The sequence below is a fragment of the Lingula anatina genome, chromosome 1 (assembly GCF_051362555.1).
Source record: "Lingula anatina isolate TDL-2025a chromosome 1, LinAna3.0, whole genome shotgun sequence".
NCBI lineage: Eukaryota > Metazoa > Brachiopoda > Lingulata > Lingulida > Lingulidae > Lingula > Lingula anatina.
In genome coordinates, this window is record NC_141767.1 from 66,211,414 (window position 1) to 66,228,381 (window position 16,968).

At 35.0% G+C, this 16,968-nt stretch overlaps 1 protein-coding gene across 2 annotated transcripts in view; it reads left to right on the forward strand.

The window, feature by feature from the left end:
* Positions 1-15,946, forward strand: part of LOC106151846 (THO complex subunit 6 homolog) — a 30,581-nt gene extending 14,635 nt beyond the window's left edge. The window contains exons 9-15 of one of the 2 annotated variants that reach the window (XR_015331991.1): positions 9,714-9,816; positions 10,089-10,141; positions 10,329-10,397; positions 10,726-10,839; positions 14,520-14,648; positions 14,933-15,076; positions 15,142-15,946. Coding sequence is in view for 1 of the 2 variants with exons in the window: in XM_013525272.2 (XP_013380726.2) it covers positions 9,714-9,816; positions 10,089-10,141; positions 10,329-10,397; positions 10,726-10,839; positions 14,520-14,648; positions 14,933-15,016 (552 nt within the window). In the remaining variant the exon portion in view is untranslated. Of the gene's footprint in view, positions 1-9,713; positions 9,817-10,088; positions 10,142-10,328; positions 10,398-10,725; positions 10,840-14,519; positions 14,649-14,932 lie in introns of both variants that reach the window. The other variant, XM_013525272.2, reaches the window with a different exon arrangement.
* Positions 15,947-16,968: the final 1,022 nt, after the last annotated feature.

A 16,968-nucleotide genomic window follows, 5' to 3' on the forward strand; every position in this document is an offset into this window, starting at 1 on the left:
GTAGGATGCACGAGACCCGCACAAAAAGTATGCTTGTAGAGCAGCAGTATGTACGTGGTGGGGTAGAAGAAATGATAAAAGCTATCCAAGAATGTGATAAAACAGACTTTGACAGTGTTGTGCTACATACAGGGACTAATGATCTGAAATACTTTGCAGATGGCACAATGACACCAGGGATAGCATATGATAAACTAGCATCTACAGCTAAGAAGAAGTTTACAAAGGCTTCAATCATCATGTCAAGTATTCTTCCACGGCAAGACAAGAGTTACTATGAAATAAACAATGTCAACAGGTCAATTGAGAAAGTGTGTGAGAAACAAAAACTGAAATTTCAAAATAATGACCCAGTTGTCTGTTATAACTCTGGAAAAGTGAACAAAAGGATGTTTCATGACAATGTACACCTAAATGATAGACATGGACTCCCTCGTCTACTACTTCATACCAAACACTCACTAGGTGTACACAGATCTGGAATTCCTCCTTTCCATGAAGACAATGACTGCAACACAGCAAAGGGGCAGAACATCCCCGTCATCATACACACCCGCAGAGATGTCAAACCTGTTAATCATACCCAAGACACTTACCGCCGTCAGACATATGGAGACTCTGGACACTTACTCTCCCCAAAGTCACATCATCAACATAGAAAGTGGGGGAAAACCAATGTTTCATGGGGATACATACGCAGAAGAGAACCACAGCTATACATCCATGGCAGGCAGCCACAACATGACAGGGATGAGAGACATTGGCCATATAGCAGACAGCAAATCTTCTCAGGCACTCATTTTGACACTCGCTCCTGGGATTAAATGAGCATATGTAAACATGATAAACAAAGAACTGGAAAAGTATTAAGGATAAGTAATGTGTATAATAAGTACTCCAAATGTCCATGCCATATTCTTATCAAGTCCAACCAACTCAGTAAGTACAAAATGTTTTAACCAATTATTACTGTAAAAATGTAAGTTGTTCAAATCTGAAATTGTTTAAGTTGTTGTAGGTAATCTTTACATTCATGCATATGTGCACCATTACTATCAGTGTTTAAAAAAAAAAAAAAAAAAAATTTTTTAAGTTTAATTCCAAATTAAGTGATGTCAGCAAGGATCCACTGCCTTGTTCATTAATATCAGTTTTTATATAATGAAAAAAGTACATTCGGATAGCATCAAAGTTGGCTCATGGAACATCCATGGAGTAGGCTGTAAGCTGGAAGATGCTGAACTAGTGAGGAAAATTTCTAGTTTTGATATATTAGCTTTAGTGGAGACCTGGTCTGATAATGATAGCAAGATAGAAATTCCAGGCTTTGTATCATACAGTAGTTGTAGAAAAAAATCAAAGAGAGCCAAGAGAAACTCAGGTGGGATTGTAGCATTTGTTAGAAAATCAGTGACTGCTGGAGTTACCAAGTTAGAAAGCAAGTGTGAAGATATTCTGATTCTAAAATTGAGCAAATTCTACTTTGGGTTTAGGCGTGATGTCATCCTTGTCACAGTCTACATAAGTCCCCCCAACTCTGTGATCAATGAAAATGCAGACCCATATGATAAACTTACAGCTGAACTTACAACAGTGTCAGCTAACTGTGATATAATTATCCAAGGGGATTTCAATGCCAGAACGAAAGTTAACTCAGACTTTATCACAGATGACAGCACAGACTTAACCTTAATTTCTGGGGCCCATTATCTCAGTGATGCATACAACCCACCCCCTCCTAGAAACTCAATGGACTCCCAAAAATCCAATGCATTTGGTGGAAAGCTGCTAGAGTTATGCAAAGATTGCAATTTAAGAATCTTAAATGGCCGTAAACTAGGTGATCTACTTGGCAAATATACTTGTTATCAACCAGCTGGTAACAGCGTTGTTGATTATGTCATCTGTAGTGCCACTTTGTACAGCACCATCCCATACTTTCACGTCAATGATCTGTCAATATTTTCTGACCACGCCCTACTTGAACTTAAACTGTACTGCAAAACTACTTACAACAAACATACAAAATCAATTCAGCTGATACCAAAGCCAACTAAATTCATTTGGGAAAATAATTCTCATATTAAATTTGTTGAGGCCCTGGGTAACATGGAAACAAAACAAAAGGTTGATTACTTTATGTCACAAGCTCTCTCCCCTGAAGAGGCATTACCCTTAGTAAATGAAATATTCACAACTGCAGCTGAAAAGGCTCTTAAATCAAGAAAATACACCTCAGTCCACCCTCGAAAAAACAAGAAAAGGGCAACATGGTACAGCAATGACTTAAAATCTCTGAGGTCCCACTTAAAAAACTTAGCAAAACTTAGGAGCAAGAAACCCTTTGACAATTCAGTCAATGCATCATACTACCAAACATTCAATCGTTATAAGAGAGGATGTAAGAAAGCAAAAAAAGAATATAAAAAAGGCCTACTTCAAAAGTTGCAATCCATGGAAAATGCAAATCCCAAATGTTTCTGGAAAGCGGTTAAAGATTTAAATATGGAGTCTACACAAACTGAATTTATTGAACCAAGTGAATTTTATGAGTATTTTAAAAGTCTTTGTGAGGAAACTGAATCAAGTAAACACAACTTTGATAAAGACTTCAAGCTTAAAATAGAAAATAAACTAAGGCAAAGTGAAATAAATTCTCCAGACAGAACTGCACTTGACCATGACATTAGTGCTGATGAGATCATGAGCAATATAAAAAAATTGAAAAACGGCAAATCAACAGGGGAAGACAAGGTAACCAACGAAATGATAAAATCAGGGAAGGATTATCTTATAGATGTAATTGTAAAATTGTTCAATATCATATACAAAAGTGCTAAGTACCCATCAATATGGAACAAGGCATATATAGTCCCTATCCACAAATCTGGTGATGAATCAAATGTTAACAACTACAGGGGAATATCTATTACAAGCTGCCTCGGAAAGCTGTACAACTCGGTCCTGTTAAACAGAATTCAAGCACACGCATCCCAACAAGGGGTACCCCTACCTCATCAAACTGGGTTTAAACATGGTCATGGTACTTCAGATAATATCTTTATATTTAAGTCCATTATTACAAAATTTATGAAAGGAAAGAAAAAATTATACACATGTTTCATTGACTTTTCAAAAGCATTCGATAGTGTTTGGAGGAACGGACTACTGTTCAAACTAAGTACTCTAGGAATAAGAGGACTTATGTACAAAAACATTAAAAGCATGTATGAAAACTCCCAAGCATGTGTTAAGACAAGTAGTGGTATATCCCCGGCCTTTAATACAACACTAGGTGTAAAACAAGGTGACACATTGAGCCCGTTTCTTTTTAATATTTTTATTGATGACCTTCTAAGATCAATTGATGGCGAAAGTGCTGCAAGTCCAGATATAAACGGAATACCAATACAAGGTTTACTCTATGCTGATGACCTCATCCTTATGTCCAAGACCCCCAATGGGCTAAGGCAAAGTTTGGAAATAGTAGAAAATTTCTGTAACAAGTGGAGACTGACTGTAAATGTCACCAAAACTAAAATAGTTATTTTCAACTCAAAATCAAAAGCTCACAGTGAAAAATTTTTTCTGTATGGAAAACCAATCCAAGAGGTCAACAAATACATGTATCTAGGTCTCCTTCTAAATCGATCAGGAAGCTTTACAGAAACCAAAAATAATCTCCTACAACGTGCTACAAAGGCATTCTTCAGTTTGTCCAAGTCTCTTCCACTTCAGAGTAATGTTAACACATCCTTAAAAGAGAAATTATTTGATACCCTCATTTCCCCAATCCTTACATATTGCTCAGAGATATGGGGCTACTCGGTGTCAACGGATAACTGCCCTACAGAAAAGTTGCACTTAAAATTTTGCAAACAAATCCTTGGCCTCCATCAAAACGTATCAAACTATGGTGTATACACTGAACTTGGCCGCCTTCCCCTCTATACCAAAATACAGTTTGCATCTGTCAAACTATGGTGTAAAATTATTCAAATGTCTGATGCTACACTAATGAAACAAGCGTACATACAAGAGATAAATAGTTACAAGTTGCTGACACCCTATGTCCCACCCGCAGTCCACACACTCAGACCAGCTTGTATGTCATGGTCTGAGGGTATTCGAAACATCCTTTTCACATTTGGCCTTGGTGATGTGTGGCTTAGCCAGTCACCTCCAAAAAACTTCACCACAATTTTCAAACAAAGACAAACTGACCACTTTACCCAAATATGCAACAGCAAACTTCAAGCCAACAGTAAATTATCTCTCTTCCGTATACTTAACCAAAAGTGTGAAAGGGCAACTTATGTTGATAAAATAACAAATTACGACACCTTGTCAACCCTTGCTAAACTACGTCTGAGTGACCATAAACTCCACATCGAAACTGGGCGGCACACCAGGCCAAAAACTGAAAGGTGCGACAGAATCTGTCACCTGTGCACACAAGGGGTAATTGAGGATGAATACCATTTTATATTCCAATGCCCAATGTACAAAACAGACCGAGTCACCTTTTTCAGTAAAACCTCATTCCTAAAAGCTGATTCAAGGTCACCAGACAGTCAATTATGCCATGTATTTAACAGTGCCAACAAAGATACTTTAGTGTCCCTCTCCAACTTTATAATCAAATCATTCAAGAAAAGAAGTGAAGTGGTTGCTCTGCTTGGTAACTCCTAGCATATCCCTTAAAATGTCAGTGTATGGTGCCACTGTTGTGAGAAGTGACTCGGCAGTGGGACTGAACATGGCACAATATTTATATCTGTGTAACTTATTTACTTATCTGTCTTATGTAATTGTCATTAATCGTAATTATCAATGTCATCAAACTGGCTTTGAACAGCCATGTAAACAGCTATATAACGGTGGTTTTAAGTTTTTAAAAAAACATATTCTTTTTGTGTAACATGTTTATACTATGTTTATGTTAAATTTATAATCACACCAAGGTTTATCTCATTGCTTAGATAGAATATTCTATGAGTGATTTTACTAGTACTTATCTTCATTATATAAAGATGGTAGTGCACTAACTGTATTGTATCATCATTTGTATATCATATTGTACAAGGTCATGACAATCTATGTACCAGTACAGAAATAAATTGAATTGAATTGAATTGAATTAATGCTAAAGATGAATAACAGTGCCTTATTATTCTCAAACTCATTAGGGTTATTCATATCATGTTAGTAATTGTACAGCTAGATTAAAAGTTTGAATAGCAGCTTTATTGGTATTTTTTGTTATGTTTTATTTTACATTTTCTTTTAATTTTTTTATGCTGTTTTTTCACTTTTTTCAACATATATGCAACATTAATAACACAATATAAGAAAAACAGCTTAGCCAATTGTCATTATACTCACAGGAGTGGTCAATCTTACAAAAATGCAGGTTGAGTTCGAAAATCAGCGTTATCGGGCCATTATTTTAGAAGTTGTACTGTTTTTTCAAATTTCCTCAGATTCAATTCTTAGGCATGTTAACAGTCTCATTATTGAACTAATAAGATACGTAAAAGTGTTTGTTTGATATTTCCTGCATCTTTACAACATTGTTAGTTGATTATGAAAAAATGATGGTAAACTTGTTATCATGTATTGTGTAATCAAGTGTCCAAAACGGAAATAAACTCATATCATTGCAGTTTGTCAGATTCAATCATCCACATCTGCCATGATGACCATGATGGGAAAACCGTGTTACTTATGATTGTCAAACTTTCAAAAAAGAAACACAGGACTAAAATGCAGCCCAAGTTGGAAAAGCAGTCTAATAGGCTTCTTTTTCTGGAAGTTATACATTTTAGTGAAATATTCATTATCTTTTTGGCATATTCATTGTGGGACTCGGAGCTCCCATGGACATGAAGCCGGATGGTAATCAAATTTTCTACATGTTCATGCTATTTATAGTCAATAATCAAAAATTGGTGATAATTATTCTATAATTTATTATGTAATGTTACATCAAAATTGACAATAATCTTTTTGCACTGCTACTGCAAACATTATGAAAAGAAAACTGTGTTATTTATTATTATATTTAACTTAAGAGTATGATTTTTAGGATTGGCATGCAGTTCAAATTAGAAAGCCAGGTCAATTGGGTTATCATTTATTATTGAATTTAATGCAATTTTGTGTGAAATTTCATTTTTCTCATTCTGGCACTTTCTAAGTATAAACTTGAACTCTGATGGGCCTGAAGCCTTATGCTTTTACTTTCGTCGGTGTTACCTGTTGTGCAAAATTAAAATTTGATGTTGACTGTGCAGTTAAACATAATGTATTATTGCATCAGAAGTGGTAGTCTCCTATTTTGTGCATTATTGTTTTGTGCTCTTCTTAAGTTGTGACTTATGGGCCTGAAAGACCTTTGAGAGGGTCAGTCTATAAATTTCCCTTGGGTATCACTTCGCTAATTTCAGTTATAAAGTAATTTGCCTAATTGATAGGCTACATAAAGCACACTTGTGATTTGAGATTACATAAAGCACACTTGTTGATATTTCCCTGTAAACTCCCATAGGTTAAGCTCTCTGCTAGATTAATAATAAGGAAGCAGTGATAATTATGCAGGTAAATTTTGTTTAATATTGCAAATAAGTTTTATATATATATATATCAAACTGAAAGATTAAAAGTTTGAATAGCAGCTTCATTGGAATTATATTTACCTCTGCCAAGGAGGTTATATTTTCACCCCTGTTTGTCATCAACATAACTCAAAAAGTTATGGACCGATTTTGCTGAAATTTTCAGGAACTGTCAGAAGTGGGCCAAAGAGGACAAAAATCAATAATAATCAACAATTGCTACCTTGGCAGAGGTCTGCACTCTCGGAGTGCTTTTCTAGTTTTGTTATGTTTTCCTTTATTATTTTTTCTCAAACACTTGCATTTGTGACTTTTAACTCTCATCCGCCTGAGACTCTGACATTTCTGTTTTTCCACATAAGCAGTTGTATTGTTTTTTATGTCTTTAAACATTATGTTACTTATGTAATATTATTTTATGCACTGTCATCATTTTTCAAATATTGAGACTTACATCATGTGAATTTGAACTCTCATGGTCCTGAAACTGTAATCTTATTGAAAGGGTAGATTGAGACCATCTTCTGGGACTTCCGGAAGACAGTCAGGTTATTAAGTTTATATTGCCTGGTATCTATTTTTTCTTCTGTTGGAAGACCATCAAAATGGAGGATGGATCAAAATAGATACTTTGGAATACTGTCAGAGAATATCTCTGGGTCCGCTCATGTTATTGACCATTTTACCTGTTGTGCATGATTATAAAATTCAGTGTTGACTGATAGTGCTATTATAAGCATTATTTATTATTGCATCAAAATTAACAAAATGACCTTTTTTGCATCTTTATTTTCTGTTTTTTTTCACTTTTTTCAGCATATATGCAGCACCGATAACACGATAAGTGGAAAACCATTTTACTTTTTGGCTTGAAACTTACAAAACTGATGAATATTCATAATACGCAGGTAAAGTTCGAAAATCAGCATGATTGGGTCTTTTTTAGGGAAGTTGTGCTTTTTTTCCACTTTTTTCAGCATATATGCAGCACCGATAACACAATAAGTGGAAAACGGTTTTACCTTTTGGTTTGAAACTTACAGAACTGATGAATATTCATAATACGCAGGTCAAGTTCGAAATTCAGCATGATCCGACCATTTTTAGGGAAGTTATGATGTTTTTTTCACTTTTTTTCAACATATATGCAATACAGATAACGCGATAAGTGAAGAACCATTTTACCTTTTGGCTTGAAACTTACAGAACTGATGAATATCCATAATCTGCAGGTCAAGTTCAAAAATCAGCATGATCAGGCTATTTTTAGAGAAGTTGTGCTGTTTTTTCACTTTTTCCAGCTTATATGCAACACCTATTACACATGTTAAGGAAAATTGATTGGCCAATTGTCTTGAAATTCACAGGAGTGATCAGTGTTACTTAAATACAGATTAAGTTTTGAAAATAAGCTCGATTTGTTAAGTTTTGGTGAAGTTATGCATTTTTTTGTGTATAAGTGTTTTTTCCTCAAGTTTATTTCTCAGGCATGTTAACAGTCTCATTTTTGAACTAATTAGATATGTAAAGTTGTTCTTTTGACATTTTCTGCATCTTAACAATATTGTTATTTGATCATTTAAAAATGATGGTAAACTTGTTATTGTGTATTGTGTAATAAAGTGTCAAAAATTGAAATAAACTCATATCTTTGCAGTTTGTCAGATTCAATCATTCACTATGTTCAGAATCTCCGAATGGAGCAAATTAGACATAAAATTTTTCTATTGATATTTTACCAATGTCAGCAGTTTTCCTAGTTGATCATTTAAAAATGACAGTAAATTGATTATTTTGTTTTATGTAAAAAAAGGTGTTGAAAATGGAAAGAAAATCATTTCAGTACAGTTATCTCTTGTTTACATTTTGACATTTCATGTCACATTTTCTGAAAATCCATGATACTTTTATTTTATTATTAAAATTGATGGTTATTATACTGTTAAGCATTATGTAATATTGCATTAAAATGGATTTTGGACACTGCATGATGACCATCAAGGGAAAACCATGTTATTGATGGTACTTACTGAAAAGTTCATCTTGTGTTGGAAAGTCAGTGTGATTGTTTTCTGTTTTATAAGCAATGCAGTTCTATAGAGTGCTATTTGATGGTACTGTATGGATGGCAGTCTATGAAATTGCCCCTTGGGTGATCACTAATTAAATTAAGGTCTATAAAGTCTTGCCTGGTAATTAATTTTCAATTGGCCATTAAATGAGATTACATAAAACACTCATTGAGATTTCCCTGTAAAGTCCCATAGGTTTAGCTCTCTTAACTGTGTCACATAATTAGGATTTGGTGATAATTATGCAGGTAAATGTTGTTTAATATTGCAAATAAATTTACAACAGAAAAAAGATTTGTGTTATGCCAACATGCTATAGATGAATAACAGTGCCTTATTTTTCTCAAACTCAGTGGGGTTATTCATATCATATTAATAGCTAGATTAAAAGTTTGAATAGCAGTTTTATTGGATTTTTTTCAAAATTATTTTTCAAACACTTGCATGTTCAAGATGTGACTTTTAAGTCCCATCCACCAGAAGTGCTGTTCATTTTCTGTATTTACACAAGTAGTTGTATTTGTTTTCATGTCTATAAACATTATGTTATATTATTTTATGCACTGTCATCATTTTTCAAATATTGTGATTTTCATTATGTGAATTTGAACTCTCGTGGTCCTGAAACTGTAATCTTATTGCAGGGGCGGATTGAGACCATCTTCTGGGCCTTCTGGAAGACGGTCAGATTTTAATGTTTACATTGACGGGTATCTTTTTTTTTCTGTTGGAAGACCATCAAAAATGGAGGATGGATCAACAAAGATAATTTGGAATACTGTCAAAAAATATCTCTCCTGTTCACTCCTGTTTGACCATGTTATCTGTTGTTCATGATAAAAATTTAGTGTTGATTGACAGCATTATTTATTATTGCATCAAAGTTGACAAAATGACCTATTTTTGCGTCTTTATTTTCTGTTTTTTGTCTGTACATTTGACAGCTTTGCTGCCTTGTTTTTACGTTTGTGTGATAGGTAACTCTAAAATGTGAACTAGGCTCATGGTTTTAATGTTGTTCCAGCAAACACTAGCTGGCCACACAGACTATGTCCATAGTGTAGCCCTGAAGAGCCTGAGTGACCAGTGTGTGACTGGCTCTGAAGATGGCACAGTGAGGCTGTGGGGTAAGAGGGCATCTTGCAGATTTAACCATTTACCAACTGATAGAAACCTCTCCTCTCATATCTGTTCTGGAGAATTCATTACTACACCCACATGTACAGCCAATTCTTTTTTATTCCTTGACAACTAGCTAGCTGGCTCAAACCAACTCGGTAACTTCATTATCAAAAAGTAGCTTTCAGCTTCTTTAAACCAAACAATTTCATTGTAGTTTCTGCAGTTTATCATGTTATACTAGTTTCATACTTGTTAATTTATTTATTTCTTATTACAGACCTGCGGACTCCACAAGAACCAGTTGCAGTAATTGAACCTTATTCTGAAGTGGTATGTTTCTTGAATATGCATGCACACACACACACACAAATACACACACACGTACTTAGACTTACTTATTTAGTAAACACCAGCAAGGAAATTATTTCAAGTCTTTAAATAGTGATAAAACATAATATGTATGTCAGCGATCTTCACCCAGGAAAAAAGGTCATTTCCCCCCATACTTTCCTTTCAGACATGTGCCAGGTCAGAGTATGGGCGCTGGATAGGTTGTGTAGCTGTGGACCCCACAGATGATTGGTTGGTAAGATGGGTTTGATCTAGCATCATAAAGGTTATTGTAATTGATCCATCAGCTTGTTAAATATCAGGACCACAGAGATAATGGAGTTATATGTGAAATATTAAAATTTTTGGTGAAAAATCTTAAGGTCTGCATTAATTAATCAAAAAGTTCTAAATCTTTTTATGGTCCATTTCTGTATCACCACTTACACAGATTTGTGACATACATTGAATGTATGTCATAAATATGTTTAACTGGTGATTCAAATGATTGATATATAAGTATGTAAACGTAATTAAATTGAATTAACAAATAAATTGTATTTAGATATAATTGCACATTCCAGGTGTGTGGAGGGGGCCCCAAGTTGTCCCTGTGGCACCTGCGGACATTTGCAGTCACCACAGTATTTGACACACCGGGGGCTTGCCAGCAATATACAAGTTTTTTTGAGGACACTGTAAGTAGATCACACTATATTGGCCTCTCAGGAAATGGTGTCTAATTTCTTAACCATCAAGCTTATTCTAAATAGTAGAAGTAGCTAATCATGGACAATTCGAATCATTAGTTATTTCTTAGAGTTAAGCAGATCATACATGCACATGCATTACTAGTTGTTATGAGATGTCCAAATTATCAGTTGACCCAATTAATTTAGTCACATTTTGCCATCAGCTTTAAAAAATATACTGAATAATATACATAGAAATACTTTCCATCATTTTCTATGGCATTAGGTTGAAAGGGGGGGGGGGGGGGGCAAATATATCTCCTGAATAGAGGAATATAGCCCCATTCTCAAATAAATATGCTCTATGTAGGTATCATAATATGGGAGGCAAACAATTTCAGTACAAGCTGAAGAAAAAATACTGCTTTATTCTTAGTTCATAAACCATCTGATGGAATTTTTATGTACAGACACAGATGTGTCTGTACATATAGCTGTCATCTGCGTCTGTTGTCGCCGTCGCCGTCATCGCCATCGCCGTGCACTTTTACCGATAACACGATAAGTGGAAAACTGTTTTTTCTTTTGGCTTGAAACTTACAGAACTGATGAATATTCATAATACGCAGGTCAAGTTCGAAAATCAGCATGATCGGGTCACTTATAGGGAATTAATGCTGTTTTTTCACTTCTTTCAACATATATGCAAAGCTAATAACACAATATAAGAAAAACAGATAGGCCAATTGTCATTATACTCACAGGAGTAGTCAAACTAACTATAACACAGGTTGAGATCGAAAATCAGCATAATCGGGCCATTATTTTAGAAGTTATGCTGTTTTTTCACATTTCCTCAGATTCAATTGTTAGGCATGTTAACAGTCTCATTATTGAACTAATAAGATACGTAAAAGTGTTTGTTTGACATTTCCTGCATCTTAATAACATTGTTAGTTGATTATGTAAAAATGATGGTAAACTTGTTATTGTGTATTACGTTATAAAGTGTCAAAAATGGAAATAAACAAATATCATTGCAGTTTGTCAGATTCAATCATCTACTATATTCATTGTCTCAGAATGGAGGAAATTGGACATTTAACACCGTTCTATTGATATTTTTCCCATCTCATCAATTTTCTTAGTTGATCATATACAAATGGTAGAAAACTGTTTATTTTGTTTTATGTTAAAAAAGTGTTTTAAAAATGGAAGTAAACCCATTGCAGAACAGTGCTGTCTTGTTTCAGCATATATGCAGCACCGATAACACGATAAGTGGAAAACCATTTTACCTTTTCCCTTGAAACTTATAAAACTGATGAATATTCATAATACGCAGGTCAAGTTCGAAAATCAGCATGATCGGGTCATTTTTAGGGAAGTTATGCTGTTTTTCACTTTTTTCACCATAAATGCAATACTGATAACATGATAAGTGAAAAATCATTTTACCTTTTGGCTTGAAACTTGCAGAACTAATGAATATTCATATTACGCAGGTCAAGTTTGAAAATCAGCATGATCGGGTCATTTTTAGGGTAGTTATGCTGTTTTTTCACTTTTTTCAGCATATATGCAGCACCGATAACACGATAAGTGGAAAACGATTTTACCTTTTGGTTTCAAACTTACAGAACTGATGAATATTCATAATACACAGGTCAAGTTTGAAAATCAGCACGATCGGGTCATTTTTAGGGAAGTAATGCTGTTTTTTCACTTTTTTCAGCATGTATGCAACACCTTTGTGCTATATGATGGTACTGTATGGATGGCAGTCTATAGAATTGTCCCTTGGGTGATCACTAATTAAATGAAGGTCTATAAAGTCACTTGCCTACTCATTAATTTTCAATTGGCCATTAAATGATATTACATAAAACACTCCTTGAGATTTCCCTGTAAAGTCCCATAGGTTTAGCTCTCTTAACTGTGTCACAAAATTAGGATTTGGTGATAATTGTGCAGATAAATGGTGTTAAACATTGAAAATAAATTTACAACAAAAAGAATGTGTTATGCCAACATGCTATAGATGAATAACAGTGCTTTATTTTTCTCAAACTTGGTGGGGTTATTAATATCAAGTTAATACAGCTAGATTAAAAGTTTGAATAGCAGCTTTATTGGAATTTTTTACATTTTATTTAAAATTTTTTAAAATTATTTTTCAAACACTAGCATCTTCAAGATGTGATTTTTTACTCCCATCCACCAGAAGTGCTGTGCATTTTCTGTATTTTTGTATATAATTGTTATTTCTTCAGATTTAATTCTTAGGCATGTTAACAGTCTCATTATGGAACTAATAAGATATGTAAAAGTGTTGTTTTGACATTTTCTGCTTCTTAACAATATTGTTGATTATATAAAAATGAAGGTAAACCTGTTATAATATTGTGCATTGTGTAATAAAGTATCATAAATGGAAAGGAACTCATCATTGCAGTTTGTCAGATTTAATCATTCACTATGTTCAGCATCTGCAAATGGAGCAAATTGGACATTGAAAATTGTTCTATTGATATTTTCCCTATGTCAACAATTTTCCTAGTTGAACATTTAAAAATGACAGTTTATTGATCATTTTGTTTTAAAAAAGGTGTTGAAAATGGAAAGAAAATCATTTCAGTACAGTTATCTCTTGTTTACATTTTGGCATTTTGAAAGTGTGACTCTGAACTTCCATGGCCTTGAAGACCTTCCCAAATCACATTTTCTGAATATTCATGATACTTTTATTTTTTTATAAAAAATTTGATGGTCATTATGCTGTTAAGTATTCTGTTTTATTGCATGAAAGTTGAAGAAAACCCTATTTTGGACACTGCTGCCAGGATAGCGATTAAGGGAAAACCATGTTACTTACGTTACTGAAACTTACTGAAAAGTTTCATAAGACAGAAGTGCAGCTTGTGTTTGAAAACCAGTGTGATTGTTTTCTGTTTTGGAGGCAATGCAGGTTTATAGAGTGCTATACTGGCATTTTCAAGTTGTGACTTATCACTCCCATCTGCCAGGAACCCTGTACTCTTACTTTGTAACATTTTCTGTATTTTGCTAAGTTACAAGAATGATTCTTAGGATTGACATACAGCCCAAAAAAAAAATTATATATATATATATATATATATATATATATATATATATATTTTAATGATTTTAAGCAACTTTTTTTGTGTGTAATTTTCACTGTACCTCATTCTGGCATTTCCAAAGTTTAACTCTTATCAGCCTGACACCTTAGGGACTATTTCCAGACCCTATCACGCTAACTGTGGATCGATCTATCTCCATGGGAATTCTCGCTAAATTGCAATCAATGTAAGTGGCTTAGTTGTCTGTCACGCCTACTGAAACTGGCATGCCAGAATCCTAAGACTCTCAAACTGAAAGCAATTTAGTGAGAAACCCCTTGGAGTTGGATTGTTCCTGTTAGATTGATCTAGGTATGGGAACTTAGTCTAATGCTTGATACACATTTTACTTTCATCCTAATCCAATGTTATGCAGAATAAGAATTTGATGTTGGCTATGCAGTTACAGTAAGCATAATACATTAGTTCATCAGAATTGACATTATCCTATTTCCTGCATTTTTATTTTCTGGTTTTTGTCTGTACATTTGACAGCTTTGCTGCCTTGTTTATTGACTAGCATTTCTCATTTGAATTGTTCAGATTATATCTGCTGGATCTGAGCCATATGTAAACCACTGGTACATCAATGGAGACAGGAGATCCAGGGTGCCTTGTACTCCCACCAGTGTCTGCAATGTAACCATCAATAGTGAGGCAGAGAATAACAAGGTACAGTTTGTCTTTGCATGTTGATTTAATAATTTGGGAGCATTATGAAAATACTGTAAATTGATGTAGACATCATGATGAAGATTTAAAAGTTGAATCTGTAAGCAGTGTGGTAGAATTTACCATACAGGATGTGTAACTGCCATGTTTATATGTATATTGTATTGCAAAATATTTAACCATGTAGATCTGTACATGCATGATCTGTATGAATGGTACTTATATGTTAAAAAGTATTTTTCCTCCATCATGTGTTGATGTTTTTTGTTTGTTTTTTTTCCTAGGTTCTCAGCGTGGTTGGTAGCAGTGCTAAAGTGGACTTGTGTACAAACTTTGGATATAAAGCCTTATCATTAACAGTCTGCTAACTCCTGCAGCCTCACAGGAGAAATGTGCATAGAACATCTCAGTAAGCTAGCCACCACAGCCTGGATAACCAGGGGCAAACACTGCCTGGATAACCCACTGGCAGGACAGGCACAGCCAGGATAACCCGCAGGGGCAGGCACTGCCTGGATAACCCACTGGCAGGACAGGCACAGCCAGGATAACCCGCAGGGGCAGGCACTGCCTGGATAACCCACTGGCAGGACAGGCAGAGCCTGGATAACCTGCAGGGGCAGTCTTGTGCCTGGATAACCCATGGTGATGTGAAGGCAGAGGCACAACTTTCACACTCATTGGATATCATTTATTGGATGTTCAAAAGCCTGTGAAAGTTATGGGATGGCATTCCTCCTTTTTAAAACACTTATGTTTGTCATCCCTCTAAAAGGGCTGGAGTCAGTTCAAACACATCTCCTTGAGGCATTCTTCCTGGCCATGAAGTTGGGCAGCAGGAAGACACTAGACTACCTGGGACTATGGAGATCTTTACTAAGTTTACAGAGATTGTCAATTTGACACATGTAATAAGTTTTAAGCAACATCATTTATAAATAATGCAAATTTTGAAGATAATGAATGTCAGTATTACTAATATAAGATACAAATGGGACACTGGCAATGTCAACAGTGAAGACATGGCCAGATAGTTATGCTGCCACTGAGGTCAAATAATTTAACTACAGAAATTAAGAAAAATATTATTTCTATGACACATCTTGAAAGAGATGTTGTGCTTTCATCAGTGTTAATATGATCAGTTCAAATATCAAGTTGTGATACCCACAGCACCAGAGGAACACTGTGTACTGACCTGTTATGAAATAGTACAGGGACCTTGTGCATAATAATTTACTACATTACTATGTCTTTAAGTGGTATTATTAGATAAATAAAATATCATTCTAGAAGTATTTTCAGTGTTGTTTACTTATCGTCGTATCAACTTAGTGTTGCATGCACCTAATGGTGTGGTCACTGTTCTTGAAATAAGGTGATTAAATAAGATGATAATGCTGATTTGAACTGATGACACGTTTGGATCACTGTACTGTGGTAAACAATTTAATAGCAAATAAATAATCAAGGCTCACAACACATGTTGTTTATTGTACCACCAGCGTAGGCGCTGGCGGTACACATGGTTTTAGTCCCGACCCGTATGTTCCGCCGGCTCCTGCGGCTCCGCCGGCTCCTGCGGCTCCTGCGGCTCCGCCGCCAAGTCACCGTTACCGCTTCTCCTCCTAGACGGTAATGGCCTCCATACCCATCTCTTGGATTTAGGTCACCTATAATCTCAACTCGTTCCACGTAAAATTTGGGCTTTGTCGGTATTGGGGTCTAGGTGTGGCACTCATTGCAATGCACCCTTGTCCAAAAATGGCAAAATTAAATGCTAATTATCTCCCCTACGGAAGGAATTATGGGAAAAATTTCTACAGACAGCTTTCCAAAAGTCATATGTGTAGATTTCAAATATGCCCTTGGATTTGACCTTTGACCTTTATTTCAAGGTCAAACGGGCCAAAATTTTCAAAAAAACAAAATTTTTGCTGAAAAAAAAATTATTTGCGGTCTTATTCAGACACCACACAGACTTAACTAATAATATTAATGGAAAGTGTTACCCTTCAGGGCATCTTTCATCTCCGTGAATTTGGGGTCAATCGGTGCATTTTCACGGAATTAGCGGCCATAAGATATCGAAACTGAAAACTGTCTCTAAATCGGGAACCGTTAATGCCAGACACCCATTCTTTTTTGCATTTTGTAGAGCATGTAAAGCCCAACACTGGAGGTGGTCTCCGTTTTTTTGTATTCCATACGGTTTTCGAGTTACGCTGTATCAAAAAGTACATATTGGTGGTGAAAGCAAAATGTGCAGTACGGTAATGGATAATAAATTTTGAACTCCGGAAAAATAAAACATAAGGCT